Source organism: Andrena cerasifolii, chromosome 10, assembly GCF_050908995.1.
Source record: "Andrena cerasifolii isolate SP2316 chromosome 10, iyAndCera1_principal, whole genome shotgun sequence".
NCBI lineage: Eukaryota > Metazoa > Arthropoda > Insecta > Hymenoptera > Andrenidae > Andrena > Andrena cerasifolii.
This window is the reverse complement of record NC_135127.1, coordinates 7368163-7389827: the sequence shown is the minus strand read 5'-3', so window position 1 is coordinate 7389827 and position 21665 is coordinate 7368163. Positions and strand designations below refer to the sequence as shown.

Below are 21665 nucleotides of genomic sequence, written 5' to 3'. Positions count from 1 at the left end.
CAATTAGCTGTAATTAAGATCGAATATAGTTATGTTAGCATAACCTCTTGCACAATTTACTATTCTTTCGTCGTTTTTGTAAGCTTTTCCTGAATTTTCAATTTATTTCGCGGAAAGAGACAGGCACTCGAATATTACGATTACTCATTCCATAATATCGAATGTGGTAAATAATATATTCAGAAGGTGCTTTGAAAATAATTTTTTTTCCACATTATTATATAATAATTGGCAATTATTAGGGAGTAGATATTTCATATGGGTTAGATGTGAGTCGACGATGGTATATTGTGTCAGTCGACTGAATACGGTCCTGATGTAATCTAAACTAACTACCTTCTGCATATTCTGCACTCCTGATAATGAGAATCTCCGAGAGAGCCTACCCCAACGGCATTAGTAATACGATAGGCCAGCTTCGCCTTATATTCGCGTCTTTTTCCATTACTTTCCTTGTCCCTCTTTCGCTCCCGCAGAACATATTACATAAGATACGTTTCTGGTATCATCGATCGCGTTTAAGGCCATCACTAGGTAGTTACATAAAAACACGAGTACTGAAGGAAAAATTCCACACAAAATATCTCTGTTGCAATGATTTTTTGGCGATTCGTGTAAGACAATTCGTAAACTTTAACAGTTTACCAACTCCAACCAGAAATAAATGGCAGGAAACTGGAGTTTGAGTTTTCTTAGCTAATAAATAATTAATCATAAAAGTTTAAGGTCCTTTCACACCAGTCACTTTTGATATTTCGGGCTCATTCACACAACTGGCTATCCTTTTCTGTTTTTTTTTTTTTTTTTTTTTTTTTTATAAACTAATGCTGTTTCTGCCATATACTTATGCATGTTCGTTTCTTAATAGAAAATCACTGACGTGGTAAACTCACTTATTAGACATTAGTTTCTTTAAAAACTTTGAAGTAAAGAGTATTGCATGTATTGTTGCTTTTAAATTGTTTAATAGACATTTACAGATACATTTCATAAAACAGCACGCAATGAAGCAGACGCATGAACAATTTTTTTAGAAGCCCGACCTTGTTTCAGTTACACAGATGTAGAATTTTATCTGTTTTCACAGGAGACGTGTATTAACCTCGTTTTTCGCATTCTTACGAGGTGATAATTTTCTTTTTCTGGATCGTCGATCGAGTCTCGTTCAAACAGTTTCTTTGCTAACGCGCGAGGATTTATAAACAAGTTCAAGGCTTAGCCAGTCCAGCTGGCTATAATCAGAAACGCAAAACTGTATTCACGTGGGCCGTGATTTCTGAAATCACTGCTTTGCGCGGTGCAACAATAGTTTCTCGCGCTGTTCTATTTGCCAAACGATCATTTGGGAAGCCCTATTCTCTCGCTGCCAACACTCAATTAATGCAAATTTGCGTGAGCGGGTAATGTGACGTTCCCTAATGCCACATTCCCACGTGACTTTACATTACGACGAAAGTATTTGTGGCAACTCGAAATCGGATTTCTATGTATTAAATAGTTAATCCTATTCTTCTACTATTTCAACAATTCGTACACTAAAATATTTTTGTAATCCTGCCTTAGCAACATCCATCTTCATCTCGTCTACCATTGTCACTCTTCGAGCATAGTTTCTTCACTCTTTTTGATTAATTTATCGAACCTTTTGGCGCAGTCCATCATGTTTTTACGATCGCTTTTGAACACCTAACGTTACGAAAGTGTGCTAATTATTGTTTCAAATAAAAGGAGGCCAGGGGCACAATTTAGCGTTAGTACCTGCTTAACGAATTTCCACTTTAGTACTTTGTCCTGGAACATCAGTTTCTCACCTACTCTGAGATTTCTGAAGGTTTTTAGTCTCAAACAGCCGAGCTTCTTGCGAAATTTCTTCACGTCGCCAGCACAGGTGTCTTCGAGATTCTGAATTTTCCAGTGTATCTTGCGCTGGTGTTTCCCCAGTTCGTCCACTTTTCTCGTGAATTTCTCGAGAGCAGCGTATCGATCTATGTAATCGTTTCTCACCTTCAGTCTAAATTCTTCCCTTATCTACGCGTAATAAGAATACGTTAACGTTGCCATTTATTTACCCCTCAATGGCGTCGCAAAAAAGAATATTGAATTTTGTATTATTCAAAACTGTACTCGGTCTTATTAAATTTTGTACTATTTAACACTGTACTCGGTGTCTTATTAAATTTGTGTTATTTAAATCTTGTACTCTTTTTTGATAATTTCGTGCTAAGGATGCTGTTGGGTCACAAAGTATGCTTGCCTTCAGTGCAACGGTGTTATTAACAATTGGAAACAGAATTGTCAGTACCAGAAATCAGCAGTTTTACATTTTTCTTTCCCCAGTTGAATTAAACAACGTAGCCTCGTTAACACAAAATTATCTGTTTCCTGGTCATTAACAGAATAGGATTCAGTTAACAAAGGTACTAATTACTTGTTTGATTCCACTCGTTGCTCGTCTTCCCCATTCTTCTAAAAGATCAGGTTGTTCGCTGAGGATTTTCTCGATTCTAGTTCGATTTGTCTCGATCCACGTGTCGACCTTCTCGTCGATGATCTCGCTGCTGTAATCAATCTGAAGCGCCTCCTCTTCGTGAACGTTGTCAGCCACTTTCGATAAGACTTCACCACTCCAATACAACACACGATCCTTTTCTTCTAGCAAACCGTCCCATGTCTTGGGCATTCGTCCCACAGTCTGTCCCATAGTTCCTGTGGATACAGAATCTTCGGTACTTGTAATTGTATCAATCTACTGGTTCGACGTGCTCTTCGTATGGAACAACAAACATGTACGTACCGTCCTCTATGATGGTTGATGTTTGTCGGGGAACAGTTTGCATGATGTACACACCGTCTCTGATATTAATTGCTTAGTAACTGGCAGCAATGAATTATTTCTGGTAAAGTGGACTATTTATTTCTATTTGCGAGCACCTGAGCAACTTCCTTCGAATATTTGTGCATCAGATTTATTCTACCTTTAGCTGTTATATAAATTTAAATTAGTGATAAGATTGCGGTTATTAAAAGGGTCTGATTTTCTTCAATAACACTACAAATTTCATATTTTTTCTATTAGGAATTTAAGGGGTCATTCTACTTTGATCGGCCCAAAAATGAAGCTATTTTTAAAGATTTATTTCTGAACAAATACAACGTATAATGAAATAAATCTTTTTGGGATTTATTAAGCTACTCTTATATTATACAAAAGAAATTTAGAACGATTTTCTTTAATTTGATTCCAATGTTTTTTATAGCGTCAATGTGACACCTAAATTTTGTTGTATAATACAAGAGTAGCGTAATAAATTCCAAAAAGATTTATTTCATTATATGCTGTATTTATTGAGAAAAAAAATCTTTAAAAACAGCTTCATGTTTCGGCCGATTAAAGTAGAATGACCCCTTAAGCTTCTTCTATCTATATTTCGTAATTTTCCAATAATCACGAAAGTAGGAAGTTATTCAACACATGGACATTTTATTATATTTATTAGAATTATCTACTCTGAAGTTATCACATAAATATAAGAACAACAATCGACCTTCTTAAAAATTATTCCAAAACACTAAAATCCCCAATTGAAATCGTATAAATCAATTTATTCCCTACGTTTGCACAAACTTCCCTTGTTACTTTAACATCTACAATATAGTCTAGCAAAAGTGTCTATATTCCCCTTCAAAATAGGGGATAACTTTTCGTTCACCTTGTAGATCGCGTTAAAAGAGGGGAGACTCGAAGCGCCACATTATTTTTCCCTTTCCAGCATTGTTTGCGAGCACATATCGCTGCACGCAGCATAAAGCCTGGAAACTACACCCGTCCCCTTGCAAGGAGGGTCGACTCCTCCGCGGATCGTCCGCGGGGATTATTACATTGAGCGTGATTTTACGCTGCTGTCGGACGTGGAAAAAGGAACTGGAACGGACGTCCGGCCGTCTCGAAAGTCCGCGAAATTCAATAGGCGTGAAGCTCGTGTCGGGGTGTCAATTCAAAGCAACGTAATCTCCGTTCAGCCTTCCACCCCCATGCCTCCCCTGGCCCAATAATCGGTTTATTGATTCCGATTCGAGACCGTGTAAAGCGCTGTTTACAACAACGCAAAGTGGCGTGGACACCGCGTCACGTTCTATGAGCTTCTTGATTAATAATCCTCACAGGCGACCATCGAACGTTTCGTTTTGGTGTAGGTACTTGCTTAGTAGCTGCGCATTATATAGCTAGAGGGCTGGATTATTAATTGTATGACAGGTTATGTACCTCTTCATTAGTTAGCCTGATGACTGATTATATATTCGTTTATTAAATAACGTAACGACTGATTATATACCCGCCTACATATTTATTAGATTGTTGCACATGGCTTTATTTTGAGTAAATGTAGGGAGAAGCATACTTTTGGACGGGAATTTAGGGTTTTATTGTAGATTTTGGTTTTAGATTAGGAGAGGAGTTTTTAATTTAATTAGTTTGTGCTCCTTGCATGCCTGCCTGGCACTCCGAAGTTAAAATTAAGGACTGTTAAGTGATATTTTTATTACTCACGTCTGGTATTTCTATTTTATTGTGCAAGGTAGAGGAAAGTTGTAAATGTAACAAGTTGTACTCATTGCAGCAGCCACAACGCAATCTACTACTTAGTTAAATATAATGCGTAACTATGCGTAACTGAACTTCTAGCTGACGATTTCCATTTCGTTGCAAGCAATATAAAGCCAGAGGCTACGTGATATTAAAACGACATCCTTGTCCTTAATTACACGTTCAAGTATTAGACGTTTCTACAGAAATACACTATAAAACTCTGATCCTATAAAAAGCTACCTATGCTATTTTTTTAATGTCATCAGGAGGAATGATTTGATAAAGAAACATGCTCCATAGTTTGCTGGATACTTAATCATATTACGTCGTAGCAAAATCGATATTGGAAACTCGTAGCTTATGGCAGATTTAAATTTCGTTAAAAGTTAATTAATTACATCAACCGTGCATATATCGTTCCGTCCCGGCACACTGTGTTTTGCTTAATTGTGTACCTATTCCGCTGATATTCAGTGCACATTAATCGCAAAATACCTCCATTTTCCATAGAAAAGGAAGCACACAAGCGCTGCTAGATATTTTGAAGCTCTCCTCGCTCAAATTAATATGCGCTAATTAAGCGTAATTTAAACAGAATAGTATTCCTTTGTCGCTCGTCCTTTGTTCAATTGAATTATCGTGCGAGTTTCGAAGCTAAAAACCTCGTTTCCACCAGTGACTATTTTTCATGGGCGAGGCGCTAAATTGCAGTCGCTTTAGTGGAGTTTAATCCCCGCGGTATTAATTATCAAAGTCGCGTAGTCTCGTTACAAAATTTGAAACATCGTTAACGCTTCCGTTTCACGACAATCATTGAAATATCACAGTTTCAAACATTTTCAACTTTACCACACGCTTGAACAAACAAATTGGGCATTAGAAGTAGTAGACAGATTATTTTTAAAATTACTGTACATCGTCAAATTCCTCTCCTGTGCAACTTAACCTAATTAGTATCATTAATTTGGCAATTAAATACATAGTCTTGCGAATAACATAGTATTCAATTGATTAAATAAAAGAAGTATAATTTTTCCAAAACAATGTGCGTCAAATGCACGCGTTTTAAATACAAGTGTGGTTTTGAAAATGGAGCAGTCATTCTATTGAGAAAGAATCCAATCAGTCGATTCTTCTTCCACCTACATTGCTAATATCCACGCGATATAAATTCTTCATTAATAATGTCAAATGAGACTTACCAGTTAAAATCCGTCAGTGTGAATGTCCCTTAATGCCGTCCCTGACCGCCATCATTATCGTATCCGATGCTTCATTGGCCACATCCTAACCCACATCATGTGTGTGTACCTACGTTTGCATGGACCTCCTGCAAACGTGCAAATCCACGTCTGCTGACACACATAGTTGCACACGTAGACTATAATCGGGGCAAAATGAAACGGCTGTTCAAGGCCATTTCCCCGACTGTGAATCACATTAGACGCAACTTCTGCATTCCCACCATGCCAGGCACTGTAGAGAACTCATCTATTGGCTTTTTCACAAGCAACATTTCCCTAGTCTCGCTACCCTTTACCACAGGTCCACAGGCGAGGTATCGAATAGACCTCACCATCCAATGTATTTTTCTGTCCCGGGTTTGGGGGTCCTAGGACCCCCTTATCATTTTAGTGTCACATGCAACGTTAGTGGAAATGATAGGTATAACTTGGAATACCTCGCCAAGGAAGTGGAACTTGGTATATTTCTTTCTTGCTTCCTAGTTCTAATTTTAGTTTTAGTTTTTTTTTTTAAGTTATGGTCAAGCTTCTAACAGTATTGTACTGCAGCCTCGTATTTTTACTGAGCAAGAAAGGCGAATAATAATAGTAATACAAATTTCAATAAGGTGCTGAAGCAGAGAGGATATTTAAAATTTTCAAAATTCTATCCGTTCCAGCAGTTCGCTGAAATATTCCCGGTTCCACTTATCCTTCTATCTTAACACTATACTCGTATTCTGATAATTTCGTAATTGATAATTTCACATATCTTTATTTCATGTAGAAATTACAAACATTCCAGGTTACATTTATTCTTACATTCTATCGAAGTCTTCCAAGTTAAAGAAATTCTGACATCTAACTAGAATATTTGACAATCGCAGCTCGGCTTTCAGTTCTCACCAATTACCAGGTCTCACCGCGGGGAAGTTGCTGTGTTTGAACCCGTAGAAAGATAGATGGAGTCGAAGTTCCATCGATCTCCCTTTACACGGATACCTTAGTCTACTAAACCAAAGAGATAGATGGAAACAAAGTTCCATCCATCTCTTCAGTTTAGATATAGAAGCTAGGGAACTGCTAAGCAATCACTCGATTGAAACAAGTTCAGCAAAGGAGGAAAGACGGGGTAAGCACGAAATGAGTATCCGATGGCGCAGTTCCTACCATCCTGCTGTCCGAGTCGAAAGGGAAAAGCGTTCGGCGCCCCCGAACCGATTCCTGTTGCTCCGAACGACTCTGCCAGGAGCACACTAATTCCAAGGGAACATCCCGAACCCGGAAATGCAAAAAATTTTGTAAATATGTAGGGAATTTCCTCCTGATTCATATGTTCATATTGATTACCTATATTCACTTCTTTCTTGGCAATGTAATAAAATTATTAGAATTTCCTAACAGACTATCTAACTCATATTGCTTAATACAGAGGCATTTTCAAGTGACGATTAAATTCGTCTTCCTTAGTTATCAGGTTAACACGTGACCGTTTCCCTGTCACCACCTTAGTCCCCAGGGCCTGACGCTCGTCGAGGGTGCGGAAATAGGGGCCTGACAAGGGTACTCCCAGTCGCTTCTTACGAGGCTTGCAAGGGTCAATTGTTCCCCTGCTGCTTCCAACCCTACGATAGGGGTGGGCTCCAAATATATTTCGGGTACAGGTATCTGCACCTGTTAGAAAGGGCTTGCACCCCTCTATCCATCATCACCTTCACACAGCTTGATGAATAGTTACAGAGGGTGGGCCACTTCACAGCAGCCTATATAAGTATCTTTATTCCATTTGAATTCAGGGGAAAATAGGTTGAGTTTAGAAATGGGGTAATAGAAAAATCGTTCTTATAGGCATTGGACTTTTTGAGGTCATTAATGAGTGTTCTTAATAGATCTCTTCATCGTAATAGTTTCTCTGTGTGAGATGCATGCACCTGTAATTTGCACGGCAGTGATCTTGAGCCAGTGGATTTTGTTGCAACTCTAGCGTGTGGTTCCATGCCGACACGTACATACCCCATTAAGATTGCTACTCTTCGTCACTCACTTCGTGCCCCTGCGAATCGGGGCTTTGGGGGTAACGGACGCTTTATCGCGGGTAAATGCAAGGAAACTCCGTATAACGGTGATCCAGGTGCATATAAACGCGTGAGCTAAGCAGAAGGTAGTATATCTGATGGTTCTCTGGGCGCCACGGTGATATCAATTTGTGATCTCGTGCTTGACTATTTCGAAGGTTCATATATTAGAGAAGACGCATTGCGAAGACTCTGTGCGAATGAAATGCGAGTTTATTCATAGGGATGCTTTAGTGCTGATTAGAAGGCTCATAGGACTTTCTGTAAGTTCACGTTTCCCCATTAGCGAAATTGAATTAATCCTCATAAATAGTACCTACGCATGTAGAAAAGAGAACAAGCTCCCTCTTTCTTGCAATTCTCGTCCTTCGTTTTCATTATCAATGCTTTCTGAAATTTAATTTAAAAAATTCACCACTTTCCAAAGCGCAAGTGAAGAATCACTATTATTTATCTCCAAAAATAAGTTGTTAAACTAAATGAGTGACAAAAAAGATTGGATAGGAGCAGTTGGTTAATTGTATTTAGTGGGATTCCGTTTTCGGAAAGATCAATCAGTTTAACGGTGAATTTTCATGAAATAATTAATTCACGACGAGCAAAGCTTCCCTTGTATTGTCTATTAATTTTTCAACGGAAGACAGGGTATCCACTTCTCACTTTATTTCAGTACCATCACAGCTGCCAGATCAGCTGAATGTCTTAATACCTCAGCTGAGACGATCTACATCCTTCTTGCTCCCTTTGGGGCTGTTAATCTTCCGGTCTGGGTGTCTGAATGCGCATCGAATGCGTTATCCAGCCGTCTCACGGCTGTATCCAGAGATGAGGTAATTAAGGCAGTCCAATTATATCTGTTGCAAAGACGCAGTTAGATGTTACGTCTTCCCTCCGCGTAATTCTCTTCCACGGCATACGTTATCACTGTGCAGTTAAGGGGCTTTAAGCTTTGCTTCAGATTGCACTTTTTTAATCTACACCTTGCCAGTTTATTAAAAATCAGAGCGCATCTGGTTGTAAAATTGTGGTCTCCCGAATCTTTCGTAATTTACACGTACATAATTACTTTTACGTGATTTATGAGCTTTGGAGAAATTTAAATATAGGTATTGAGTCAAAATTTGTCGATGCTGTATTTTTTACCCTTTCTAAATTGAATACTTTTAAAGTTTGCGATATTTTTCCTTCCTCCTCCTCGTTTAAATAAAATAAGAAACTTCTGGGACGATGCTACTCTGGTGATGCGATATTTTCAAAAATACATTGGATATCTGAATATTCTTCAGCTAGCTAAATTCCGTCCCAAATCTTACACCCCCCTTACAAAATCACTCGAACATACATTCCGTAATGATACATCCAGGCGAATGACACCACCTCGCATCATTATGCGCACAGAACGTCACAATGGTGTCAGGAATAGATTCTAAAATGCTGAGAAGTATGCAAAATGGGTCACGAGCGGATCGATCTCCTCTGAATCAATCCAAAATTATCTCCACGCGATAGTACGCCGGCCGGCACACGATTTTTCACGAATTCCATGAAAGGCCAAACGGTGGATTATAAAGCGGACCTTTTTCTCTATTCTTCACTCGACACATTTAACGACGCGACTGGCGTTTAGTCGTGGGTACAAACACGTGAAAATTTCTATAGACCGTTACACACACGGCGGCTCACTTTATGGTATCGTTCGAGCGACAAATTGCACTAAAAATAACCCTTTGCGCTCTGCTGCCACCTGACTATTCGTGCGTGCGAAGGTGGCCTCGAACGGTTGCGCCCATGTACACCGTGCCCCGGCCTCCCTTTGAAGTGTAGACGATTGGAAGTCTCCAGGCTTGCGAATTATGTAGGCGAGCATAGTGTGATGAACGCGAGCGAGTACGTTTTTACAGCATGACCTAACTCCACGCCGCGTGAAATCCACTGGCTCGGTGGGATTCGTTTTGAACACGAATCGATCAGATTTGCTGGAGAATCAACGAGCTTAATTTTTATAGCTTGCAGCCGATACTATTTTCTCTATTAATTCTATACCACGTGGCATTCTGTGCGTCGATGGGATTTGTTTGGAACACGAGTCGATTTAAGTGGAGAACGTCGAGAAGCTAGTTTCTTGGGTCTTAAAAGTAAATAACTGAGGAGGCTATAAGTTACTACAAATTTGAAATTATTGCTATCGACACTGTGCTTTTTTATTAATTCTATGTCAATGGGATTTGTTTGGAACATAGTCCATCAGATATTCCGGAGGACGTGTTGCTTAGAGGCTGAGGTGAACGAGAATAAGAAAGGGAAGGTAAGGTGGCTACAAATTACTCATAATTTTAATATATTCCTTTCGTTCGTCGAATTATATTCTAGAGCAAACGTTAATACTTTGACGCGAAATTTAGTTAAGATATTGTATTGAAATATGTGCTTCATACATTCAGGGGAGAAATAATCAAATTAGCTAAAATAACACACGGATGGCCTTTGTATAATGGGGAAATAACTTTATATTTAATAAGCAATGAATAAATTACATTAGGTGGACATACCGCGATTTTCAATTTGTACGCCGTTAAATTTTGCATTTGAAGTTGCTTTCGGCTCGATTGGTGCTCGAAAATTTGGGAAGGTGTAGTTAAAAACTCACGGTAGACTTGCACAGCTTGAAAACACACTCGCGATTTTTCGATATCGCGAGGCACGCGCCGCGTCGATTATTACCCGTTTGAATTCGAACAATATTGGAAATTACACATAACGAAGCCCCGGGAGCGTATAATGCTTCATTACGCGCGATGATGCGATGAAATTAATTAATAAAATTCTCCTCGCCGAGTTCCATCCGTGTACATATTATCGCGCCGTTCAAGGGGGCTTAATCGAAATCAATCCAATAGACGCAAACTCCGTCGAGAGGGGCAGAGAGTTAAAATTGCAAGCAAAATTGAAATACACCCTTCGCTCGAGTATGAGATCGCTTCGCTAGGATCTGCTTCCTATGAGTACTTTAATTGCACGTGCTTGTATTCCGAACAATTTTCTATTTTTGCACTTGAGACTCGACTGTGCGCACTTTATATTCTGCGATCGTAGCTCCGAATATTTTGCAATTTGCGTTATACTCTTTAAAATTCACTACGGTATAGTTGGCTCGTTAAACTCTGCGGGAGCTAAGGAATATTAACTCCTTCTGAGGGCAAATTAATTTTATACTGCTTCCGTGAGAAAATATTAATATTAGTCTGAAATAAAATAGCGTGTTTAAACAGTAAATAGTTTAAGCAACATATTACCTGTAGCTCCTATGTGTACCAACATGGATTATTTATCAACAAATCACCGATATATAATCTACAATAATTAGCTGAAGCTTCATTCCCTGACGTTTTTTCCCAGTTATCTTGTTTTTAGTCGACTCCAAATCCCATCCACAATCTTCCATCACCGTGAAGCCTCACAGTGACGCTTCATTTGCGCCTCCCTTCTTTCTCGAACGGGGAGAAGAAGGGCGCAGGTTGGATTTAGGTCCGAAATGTCGTTGATTATGTTCACCAGCGGTTACCTTTCGCCGCCACGGGGGACAGTCTTCAGTCATCCGATCACAGGTTCGGTTCCCATAAGCTACGGACGCTCGTTTCATAGCGATCGGATCCTTCCACATGGTAGATCAAAACCCCGAATCGACCTGCCCGACGAGCACGGGCCATCTGACACGAAAAGAGAGACATCGCTTCCGGTTCTGTTCGCCGAGCCAGCCAGAAAGAATTAACTGGATAACGCACGTACTCGTCCGTGCACCAAAGCCAATCGAATTCACCGCGGTCCTGCTTGACGAGCCTGATTTTCGTTTGTCTTTTAACATGTTGTGTCGGGATTGGGTGTCAATGCTGACAATGTTTCTTTTGCGATGTTTGCAATACATCAACCCTTAAATTTGACAACCTTTTGGGGGATAGAGTTGGGATTGGGAATGATGTGAGTTGCTAATTGTAAGTGCAGCGTTGACTGAGGTGCATTCGTGTTTGGTGGCTTTGGCTACAATTTTTCTTAAATGATATTGGGATTAGAAGCGATAGAGATTGTTAAGGGAGTATTCAACTTTGATCGGTCGAAAAATTTAGCTATTTTTAAAGATTTTTTCTAAGTAAATACAACATATAATGAAATAAATCTTTTTTAGTATTTATTAAGCTACTCTTATATTATACAAAATATTAAAAAGAATATTGTTAATTTGTTATAATTGTTTTTTTTTACAGCGTAAATATGGCACCTAACAAAAACGATATTTCGTAGCGTAGGTGATTTCCTGGCTCATGCTTATCTGGAAAAAATTCGGAAATATTGTTCACCTTTATGAGTGTCGCTATCGCCCGTCGCTCAATTAATAATTTTTGTCGAGAAATAACCGAGATTTTTCTCCGGGAATACCCGAGAATACACCCTTTTGGGTGTTTTGTCAAACTTTTTTTCAAACCGGCGCCATTTTGTTACTTTTCAACAAAAATTGTCAATTGGTATTATCAAGGTGGTATTATGGGCGTCGAATATCAGCCACTCGATCTCACTACCCCTACACCGGCGACAAGGATTTATTCGCGTATTTAGGTATGCACGTATCAATTGGTAATTTCCGCGTTAGCCCATGAAAAGTGCCCATTCGCGGAATCAGCCGAGATTTTCAAAGGCTCCATCGACTTACCTTCCGCGCCATTTCCTACACTTCCCGATGGATTTCTCCGTCCTCCATGAAGCATCGCCGCGAGCCACCCCTGTCACGCACAATACCTTCAATTCCATCAAAACACGATGGACCATTCTCTAACACGCGATCCAACCAATCCCCAGCGTTCCCTGAAAGAAGGTGCATTTCCACCAGATCGACAGACACATGTCCTCCCCAAATTCTATCCACTGGCGCACGCAGTCCCCCCGTTCGCGTCCCACGACGAGCGTAGAAAATCGGCGGCATTCGATGCCGAAGCGACGTCCACGGGATTCCAGACGGGATTCAGGGACTCGGCGATCGATCCGTCGCGTCCAGAAGCCGTCTGGGAATCCCGTGGCTGAAGATCGAGGCAACGGGTACGGATTCGTGGTACGCGCTCGCCAGGCAAATATTTTCAGGGAAAAAACCTACAGGAATCCGCGAATTCTCTGTTCCGCCCGACCTTAGACCTTTTCTATTTCCACGGGCGAACGGACTAACGCGCGCGGCGCTCATGGTCCCCTCGGCTCTTGGTTTCTTGCCGCGAGTCGCCGTTCTCCCTTTTGCCGCGTTCCTCAGTCGACGCGCGCGCGGCCATCTCCTTTTCGGTCGGTGGACTTTAAAGCGCGAAAGAGCGCGACAGGAAGCGACGGCAGGTAGAGCCGTGGTTATTTTCGATACGGGCTGCTCGATACGTGGAAGCCATTGTTCGAGCGCGGTCCTAGTTTGGCAGTGATCCTCGGTGTCAGCCGGTCTAATAAAAGCCAGGTCGAGGCTCGCGAACGGCCACCGATCGGACTCGACTCCGCGTGATTCATCCCTGCAGGCAACAACGGCCTGGATAAACGACCCGCTTCGGCTGTACGTCATGAGCAAACGGCCAGGAGTATCCGGGGGAGGATCTCTTCCCGTCAATTTGATGAATCTCTTAATCGTCTGGCAGCCCCCGAACTTCCATCTCCCCGTCGTTTCCTACGGGCTCGATTCCGTAGCACGCGTTCCTTGATGGGTAATTAATTGTTTCCGTTGCAATTGTTCTGTACTGTCTACGACGGAAGTTCTGCTATGGGGAGTGATAGGAAGGGGTAACCGTTGGGGAGGAAGAATTTTTGGGCACGTAGTGGATTATTTACTCTTCTGATGTACAGTGGCGGACGAAAGAAAGATTATAACTTTTAAATTCGCATAACTTTTTTGGAATTGGTCCGTGCGTTTTTATTGAGGAGCTAGAAAGATTAGTTGGTAGATTCGGGAATTTCGCGATTTTCGGGAATTAAGCGTTTATAGCTCGGAGCAACGTTAACGGATTTTGATGAAATTTTTTGTCGCATGTAGGTATACAACTTACTTCAATCTACAAACGGTTTTTTTGAATTTTTATTACAGGCTCAGAAAAAAAAGTTGAAAAAACGACCTTTACTATTTTTTTTTTGCTATTCCGACCAATTGCATTTTTTTCAAAACGTCGAAACACGTCACTTAGCAAACTAATGCTTCTAGCTTCTAAAAAAAAATCATGTCGTTTGTGCCAATTCTAAAAAAGTTATGCGATTTTAGTTGCGAGTTGTAAACTTTCTTTCGTCCGCCACTGTATATAGTTTTGGGATTTGGGTTTCGATGTGAGGAGTGAAAATATGACGGCGTAAAAATTGATTTCCCCATGAATTTGTGGATTCTATAAGTATCTACTCAAAGTTCCATACAAGATTTGAATACATGACACACGGTTGTCATTTGTATACAGCCTTGGAAGCATCTGATGTATAATACCTACTTTTCTTTTTAATATCAGTGCTCATACATAGCGGGTGTAGTTCTACCAAGAAAAACTAAAAGGAGCCAAGCAGTTCCTTCCTCATTATCATAATATTCTACCTCTGAAAAGGGAATTCTCCCCATTTCAAATTTATATCCCCATTAACATTCAGTGAATCTCAAACCTATCCCTCGCTGCAAAAAACTTCGTATCACTGACCTCTCGACGAAAGTTGTCGCAAATCTTCAAGTCAATATCCAAGCCTCCCAAAATTGTCATCGCGGACTACCCTCGCCGCGGGCGCTGGTCACGCGTGCATCGAAATTAGAAGAACGTTCGTCCAGCGTGTTCGGAGAAGCATTTCGAGCAGCCTCTGCGGCGTGCAAAACCACACGAACAGGACAGAAGTGTGAATCTGACGCGTTAAAGCGATCCGAACGTTTTGGCCGTGTTAACGAAGCGCGGAATGCTCTCTGGACGAAAAAGTTGGAGGACGGGGGTAGTCGCGCGGAACGGAATGGAACGGCGGGCCAGGGTGGGACGCTGGTGGTGTCCAACAGTATTTATAGTATGGATTGTGTCTGCTTGGCAACTGGCCACCGGCCTAACATCTCTCGAGAATCTTATGGGAAGCGTCTTCCCAAGTGCTTTCTACCAAACGCTATCGGTAACCATCGGTTCCCCTCCCCCTCGAGGAACACTTGCCTCCCCCGCTCGCTCCTGGGTGTCGCGCATGGAATTACAATCGCGATGTGGAGGGTAGTCTGTGTATAAAATTGCAGGGTGCGGTGGAACGTTGTAGGTACAAATTTAACCCTAGGGCACAAACGTTATTCAATATTCATCTAACACAAACGTTCCTAAAATATATCACTCCCCCAGATTTTTATTTTCATGATACAATATTGTAAATGACTCTAATTTGTACCCTCATACTGCTTTAGCACTTGAGTGGGCCCCAGATTAGTCACTGCAAAATACAGTAGGGTACACCGGGGCAAAGTGAACCTCGGGGTAAAATGAGCTTGAGTTGAAATTTAATATACTTTAAGTTTATTTTAAGTATCGCTATTCACCATTTATCAATAGTGATGTTCAAATTATATTATAAATCTATTTCCACACATTTTTATCGAAAGGGAAAAATTTTATTCGACTTCAAACTTTTTTCGCGTCACTTTGCACCGGTCTCCCCTACTGGGTAAACTATCTAGCAAAGTTTCTGAAACATGTTTGTGTATACATGGAAATTGTTTCGGAGATATTTAGAGTTTTTAATACATATTTTATCACGACTAACCATAGTTATAATATCTATTTTATAGCACATTATAGGGACGTGATAAAAGAAAAAATGTATACAATGGGACAAGGGTGCGATAAAAGATATTTTAAATGTTACTAAAGTTCAGTTCCTTATTAAGTTTAAGTTTAAGTACATATATTTTCTGCGGGCCAAACCAACCAAGTACCTGTTTCAAAGCCGTTCGGCTGAAATGAAGTACATTATTATTATTGATATCTATTTTAAATCCGTACAGCGTGAAAATCTGCATCGTACCTTTTCACCTCATTCTTCATTGTTCCCTGTTACAAGGGGCCCGCACAGGACACGCGGATTCAAGCTGAAGTAGTAGAGAATCGTGCAGAAAACGGAGGATAGAAATTACTATATAGAAATGCTTTCAAAGTCAGCGGCGTCTCCAGTGAAGAAGTCCAAAGCATTCCTTGCAGTACACGGAGCACAATCCTCCAAGCCGCGCCGTTTCGATTTGTCCGTGGTAGCTGGCAGCTCATAGAGCCGATCGGTCGATGCCAGTTCCCGTGACGGGGGATAAATGATATCGCGACCTAAATCGATGGTCTTAACGTGACACGAGTAAGAACATTCAAGACCGCGAACGGCGGATCGTGGATGGCGCGACGAAACGAGAGGACGGTTAATGGAAAAGAATGGGAGGGCGGAAGAGGGAGGGGAACAAAAAAAATGAGGGAGGTACGTTTATTGGACGTTATTAAATGTAATACCCCGAGGCGTGTCCCCCTTTTGGGAACTTTACCGATAACTTCGTAATTCCCTAAAAGGATCCCCGCCACGGGGACTTTCAAGACGTTCTCTGCCCCCGCGCGATGTTTCCCTTCGTTCCACCGACGGTTATTCCGCAGCTTGCCGAAGAATGGACCATTATGTCTCAACCCCGTCCTCCACCCGCTCCACATTCTTCTCTCTCTCTCTCTCTTTTTTATCTTTCCTCCTGTTAAAAATCGATATCGAGTTCTCTGTTGTCTCACCGTCCGACAAGTAGACTCCTTTCTAAACATTGGACACTCGTCGCGCCAACTTTCGCGTCGTCTTAATTTCGCATCCGAAAGGGGGTCCAGTCGAGGAGGGCTCGCTGTCTCGAACCGAGGAACGATAGTTTCCCTCCTGGTTTCTAAAGGATTACTCTGTTGTTGGCTGCTTGGACAATGGTCTGCTTCGTTTTCTTTGAACAGATTCGTTGACTCTGGTGCTTGAATTCTAGACGGGAGATTTTTAAGGATTACTTTCTCGGATTTGTTGATCTTTGTATTTTGCCTGGACATTACGTCTTTCACATTCCGAGGCGTGCCAAAAATTTATAATTAATATTTATCGAATTGTTGGCATGCCGGGCAGTTTTTAATAGGGGAAGAAATTAATAGAAAATCAATCATTGCAGAATTTTATTGAGTCAAGTTTGAAAATTGACATAGAATTTTATAGGAATGAACTCATAACTTCACATAGATACACATTGCCGTCTAGTAAAAGCTGGGGAAAAATATTTTAGTATATCTAAGCATATAAAAATTATTTTACAGTGGGTGGCCAAATTATTATACTCAAACAAAAAGGTTTGAGATTTTGTAAGTTTAAGCGATGGAAAATAAAATATTGAAAAAACACATTTTAACGTTTGAAGTTTCTAGTTTTTGAACCAAGGACTCAACTTTTTTTTCATCCATTACTGTTTTATCCAGATGAAGCGTAGGAAACGAAGTTTCAGAAATTTTTGCCTTGTTTGAACGTATGCACGGGCCAAACAGATTTTTTCCCGGAAAATCAAACGAAGAACTCTTTTAGAGCAAGCATTTCTCTTTAATCTCGTTGGTTTGGTTTTGTTGTATGATTTTTATTGACCGAGTTATTCGCGATCAAAGCAAAAAAGGTACTTTTCACTTTGAACACCTATAACTTGCGAACTCATGATCGTAGACAAATTTTCATGAGTGTTTTGGAAAGCTAAGAAATTTTCCGTTCCCAATTTAAGATTTTTTTTCAATCGTATTAAATCCATTTTAAAATGATAATAATTTGTCCATATCACCTGTAAATCATTGACATGCCAGCAAAATTCATGAATTTTTATGAGTTGATAGACTTTTATAATGGATCTATGAACTTGCAAAGGATTTTTATCTTCCCCGAATCACTTCCTTGCCAAAGGAAAACAGTTCTCGGCGGTTGGGTTAAATCTCCAACGAAATCCTAGCCACCCCCGTTTGGTGGTGAATTTAAATTCAAATTCCGCTTAAGTTTTAACCAGCCTCGACGCCGTCTGAGAGCCAATTGATTCGGTGTCTCTCGCATTCGGCTGGCGAATAAACTCATTTAAACGCGCAAACTGCTATGCATTCTCATTTGCTTGAAAATAGCCTCGACTACGATGACGATGGGGACGATATAATTAACGAGTGGCAGAACGAAGGAAATGGTAACGCTGGATTGAATGGGTACAGCTTTTAATTTCACCGAAATCGAATTTTTATACTACGGTTGATGACTGGACTTGATTTTCGAAATTCGAATGGGACTTCTACTTTATTCGCGATTGCATTGATTAAACTCGCCAGTGGAGGTAATAATTCTAGTTGAGGCGCCAGAGACCTGCAATAATTTAAATTTAGTCGGCAGTGGCTGCAATAATTCAAATTCTAAGTCGCGCAACGTTGTCCCTCGTGCAATTTTCAGCGTCCTATCCTCGCCGTGACGATAAAGTCGGCATGATATTCATGCGACGCGTATGTTAGTTACGGCGTAATATACCACCGAGCAGAATTATTGCTGGACCGTCGTTTGGTCGTTTTAAGTGTTCAGCCATGGCGAGCCTCTCTTCCCCAGGAACAATAACTATCAAACGGGGACTGAACCGTCGCCAGAGATTCCTTTTTTATTGCAACCTGTTCCCTGGTTCATCCTGGATCTTCTACCTGCCATTTTGTTTAATTAGAATTTAATTCCTTTGCTGCGTGGGGGTAAGGTTTGCTCATAAATCTTTTGCTGGCTTTTTCTTTTATTTCTGAAGTAGATATAATACTTTGATTAATTTTTGTAATTATAGCTCTTAGTTTTTTTTATATATGTATAGGTGAAGAGAAGAGATATGTAATTTTTAGATTTTGGTCGAAATTTTAGCGTTCATTATGGGAAGATTTTTTTGGATAAGGTGGCCTTGTTTCAAAGGATACCAAAGGCTTTATATTTTATGAAAAGAGTGGTGTAAGGTGGAAAGGTTAGAAAATTTGATCTTCATTTTTTTCATCGTTTCGAGTACCAGCTTTAAGCATCGAGTTCCCAAAGTGCAGGAGGATTGATTTACATACTCATCCTCAGGGGCTGATGTTTAATTCTGCGTCAATGCTTCACGAGGTAAATTCATAGTTCAAACGAGAGAAAGAATGTTCAGGACCCGATTTCTCTAAATTTTATTGTCCAAGCTGTAAGGAACTGAAGCAAGTGAAGTAACAGCTTCGCATCTACCACTTTGCAAGTAGTATAAGCACATCGCACTCGAAAACAGGAGTGCAAATGGTTAAAAACGAAATGTGGAAGTGATCCACAGCAAACTTTTGCCTCTATCAAATCAACAGCGCCTATTGGTGGTTGTTCAAGAATTGGCTTGGGGGGCGCGCATTTTTACAATCGCCCCACGATCTGGTTAGAGTGTTGCAAGTGGCTTATAGCGCGGCCGTGTAGCCGAGGAGCGGTGTTTGGGCTAAATCCACGGTACTCCGGCTAAGAGCCATGGCGTGTCGTCCTAATGGCAATGTTGACGAGTGAAATTTACCTGAAAATCGGGTTACCCGCGAAGTTTCGCCCGACGAGTGTTTCCTGAAGGGGGTTAACGACGAGAGCGACGAGCCACGACAACGGTCCGCGCCGCCCCAAATTGAATCGAGGCTGCGTGAAGAAGAGAAGAGCCGAGCAAGTACTTCTTACGAGCATGGAGAGGACCCGAACGAGTGTCCTTAACGAAGTATCGCGACGGAGTGAGATTGAAATTGAATCTGCCATACAATACCGCCATTCTGTAGCTGACTGCAATATTCCTGTACCCCTAGACGCCGGGGGGGCGTCTTCCTCAAACGGTGCTCGAGTAAAGTATTTAATCTCTGCTCGGTGAAATATGTTTTCCAGGGCGATCGTAAGGTTAGAGGTCCATGGCCCCTGCAAAGTGGACCGGCAACGGTGGGCCTACTAAATTCCTCAGTAACTAATCTGCAGTTTCAGTTACTGGTCTGTAACTTACTGTGACTGGCGGGGAAGCTTCCCGTCGTTTGTGCCGGCTTCGAGTTTGATTTTGTGGGTGGTAGTGAAGAATGATGATGGGTTGGGGCTTGGCTGGTTATTGGGGAAATTGGGGTTGAACGGTTGTTCGAAAATTTTAAGTCTGTTAAAATCTTACATGATTTGAGTTCAGATCAGCGTGAGCCAGATCGGTTTCTATCTGTAATTATTATTTAGTAAATTTTTGTACGAATTTTTCCATTTATATTAAGATTAATAATGAATATAATTTCCTTGGCAGTCGGAGATTTAAGTGTCTAAGGGTTGGAGTTTAGAATTTTTAATGTAACACGAGATTTCAGATGTGTGAAAATTCGATTTGAGAATATTAAAGTTATTTTGGGATAGTGTACTTACTTATTGTGGAATACAGAAGTACTTCTCAGATTAGAATTTATTTTGGGCCGCAAAAGGAGTATAAGGATCGTCTCGCGTACGAGTTTTGTAAATGAAGATAGATTGCGCACCGGAAGAACATCAGTTCGTGTTTAAGGTTGGTGCAGTAAGGGGAAAAATGAAGTCCATGAATCGTGGTCTTCGGGAATTGTTTATTATTAACGAATTATTTACATTTTCATCGCCATGGAAAATCTACTGCATGCATAATAACGCCTAGCTGGAGAGCGAATTTAATTATTCCGATCAAGAAAACGATGAATAAGAAAATTCCTTCTTCCAGCACTCAGATCCAATTATCCTTATGAAAATTAATCGACAAACTCTCTTCTTTCGCACTCTTTTTCCTCCCTCGTTGTCATTACTAATGAGGACAGATTTACAAGGCATTGAATCGCTCGGTTACTTCAGTTAATTGCAATAATTCCGGGGTATTAAAACCAACTCCTTCAAATGAATAAAAATTACAATTGTCAGCAATTCATTTGGTAGGATTATTCGTTAAGCTGTGCAAAGGTGCATTGGAAGTGTCTAAAGCTCCGAAGTATTTAATTGTACATAATTTCAATTGCGTTGCTTATAAAATCATACTGCCACACTATCATGACGTTCATTGACGACGAATTATTGTCTCTGACTTTCTGCTTTTACACAAAATTATTAATGAACTGGTAAATAATCCACAGATCGCTAGCTCAATATACCACATCTCTGTATTATAAATCCTCAAGTTTTCAGACCTTAAAATTATATTTTAAGACTCGAAAATACTGATCCTCTTACAACAATTTGCAATCTTGCGAACCATTATCGTGATTATCTTATTTTTTTTTCTTTCTGCATCCTCCTCTGCCCTCAAATTACATTTGTACAGAATCTTGAGTTTGAAACCTACATAGAATTGTTGTCAGATGCCTTTCTGTTCTCTTTTGTTTCTATCTAAGTTATCATTTATTATTATCTGCACTATTATTCTGTTTCAGTCTCAACGATTTTTTTCCATACTCTCTCTGTAACCAAATACGCTACCTGCCTGTAATATAAATAAATAAATATCAATACAGAGACATGCTGGAAATTCTTCAACGTTAGATAAAACAGACTGGTGTCAGAGCTACGAGAATTAAACGAGGTCTCTAAAATGCCTCGATATCAGAATTAAACGGGAGTTGTAATAACGCGCGGCTGGTTTACGTTTCGCAAATAACCGTGTTACTTGGTTGTACGCGCCTAGTAATTAAAAAAGTCGGCTCGCGATTCGCCCTACAAGCATTTTCGCTTGGAAACTTCACGTTACGGTGGTGTGGAGCAGGGAGAGCAAACGTAGAG

The 21665-nt window shown here is 40.5% G+C and overlaps 2 protein-coding genes across 11 annotated transcripts in view; one reads left to right on the top strand and one right to left on the bottom strand.

Annotated features, from left to right (window-relative positions):
* Positions 1–21665, top strand: part of Mub (poly(rC)-binding protein mub) — a 231255-nt gene that overhangs the window by 609 nt on the left and 208981 nt on the right. The gene's annotated exons all lie outside the window — the stretch shown is intronic.
* LOC143374418 (uncharacterized) lies at positions 1584–2774 on the bottom strand. Its single transcript, XM_076822576.1, has 3 exons — positions 2429–2774; positions 1759–2028; positions 1584–1686 (listed from the first exon to the last, which is right to left on the bottom strand). The coding sequence occupies exons 1-3, from the start codon at positions 2699–2701 to the stop codon at positions 1594–1596; spliced, it is 636 nt and encodes a 211-aa protein (XP_076678691.1). The 5' UTR covers positions 2702–2774; the 3' UTR covers positions 1584–1593.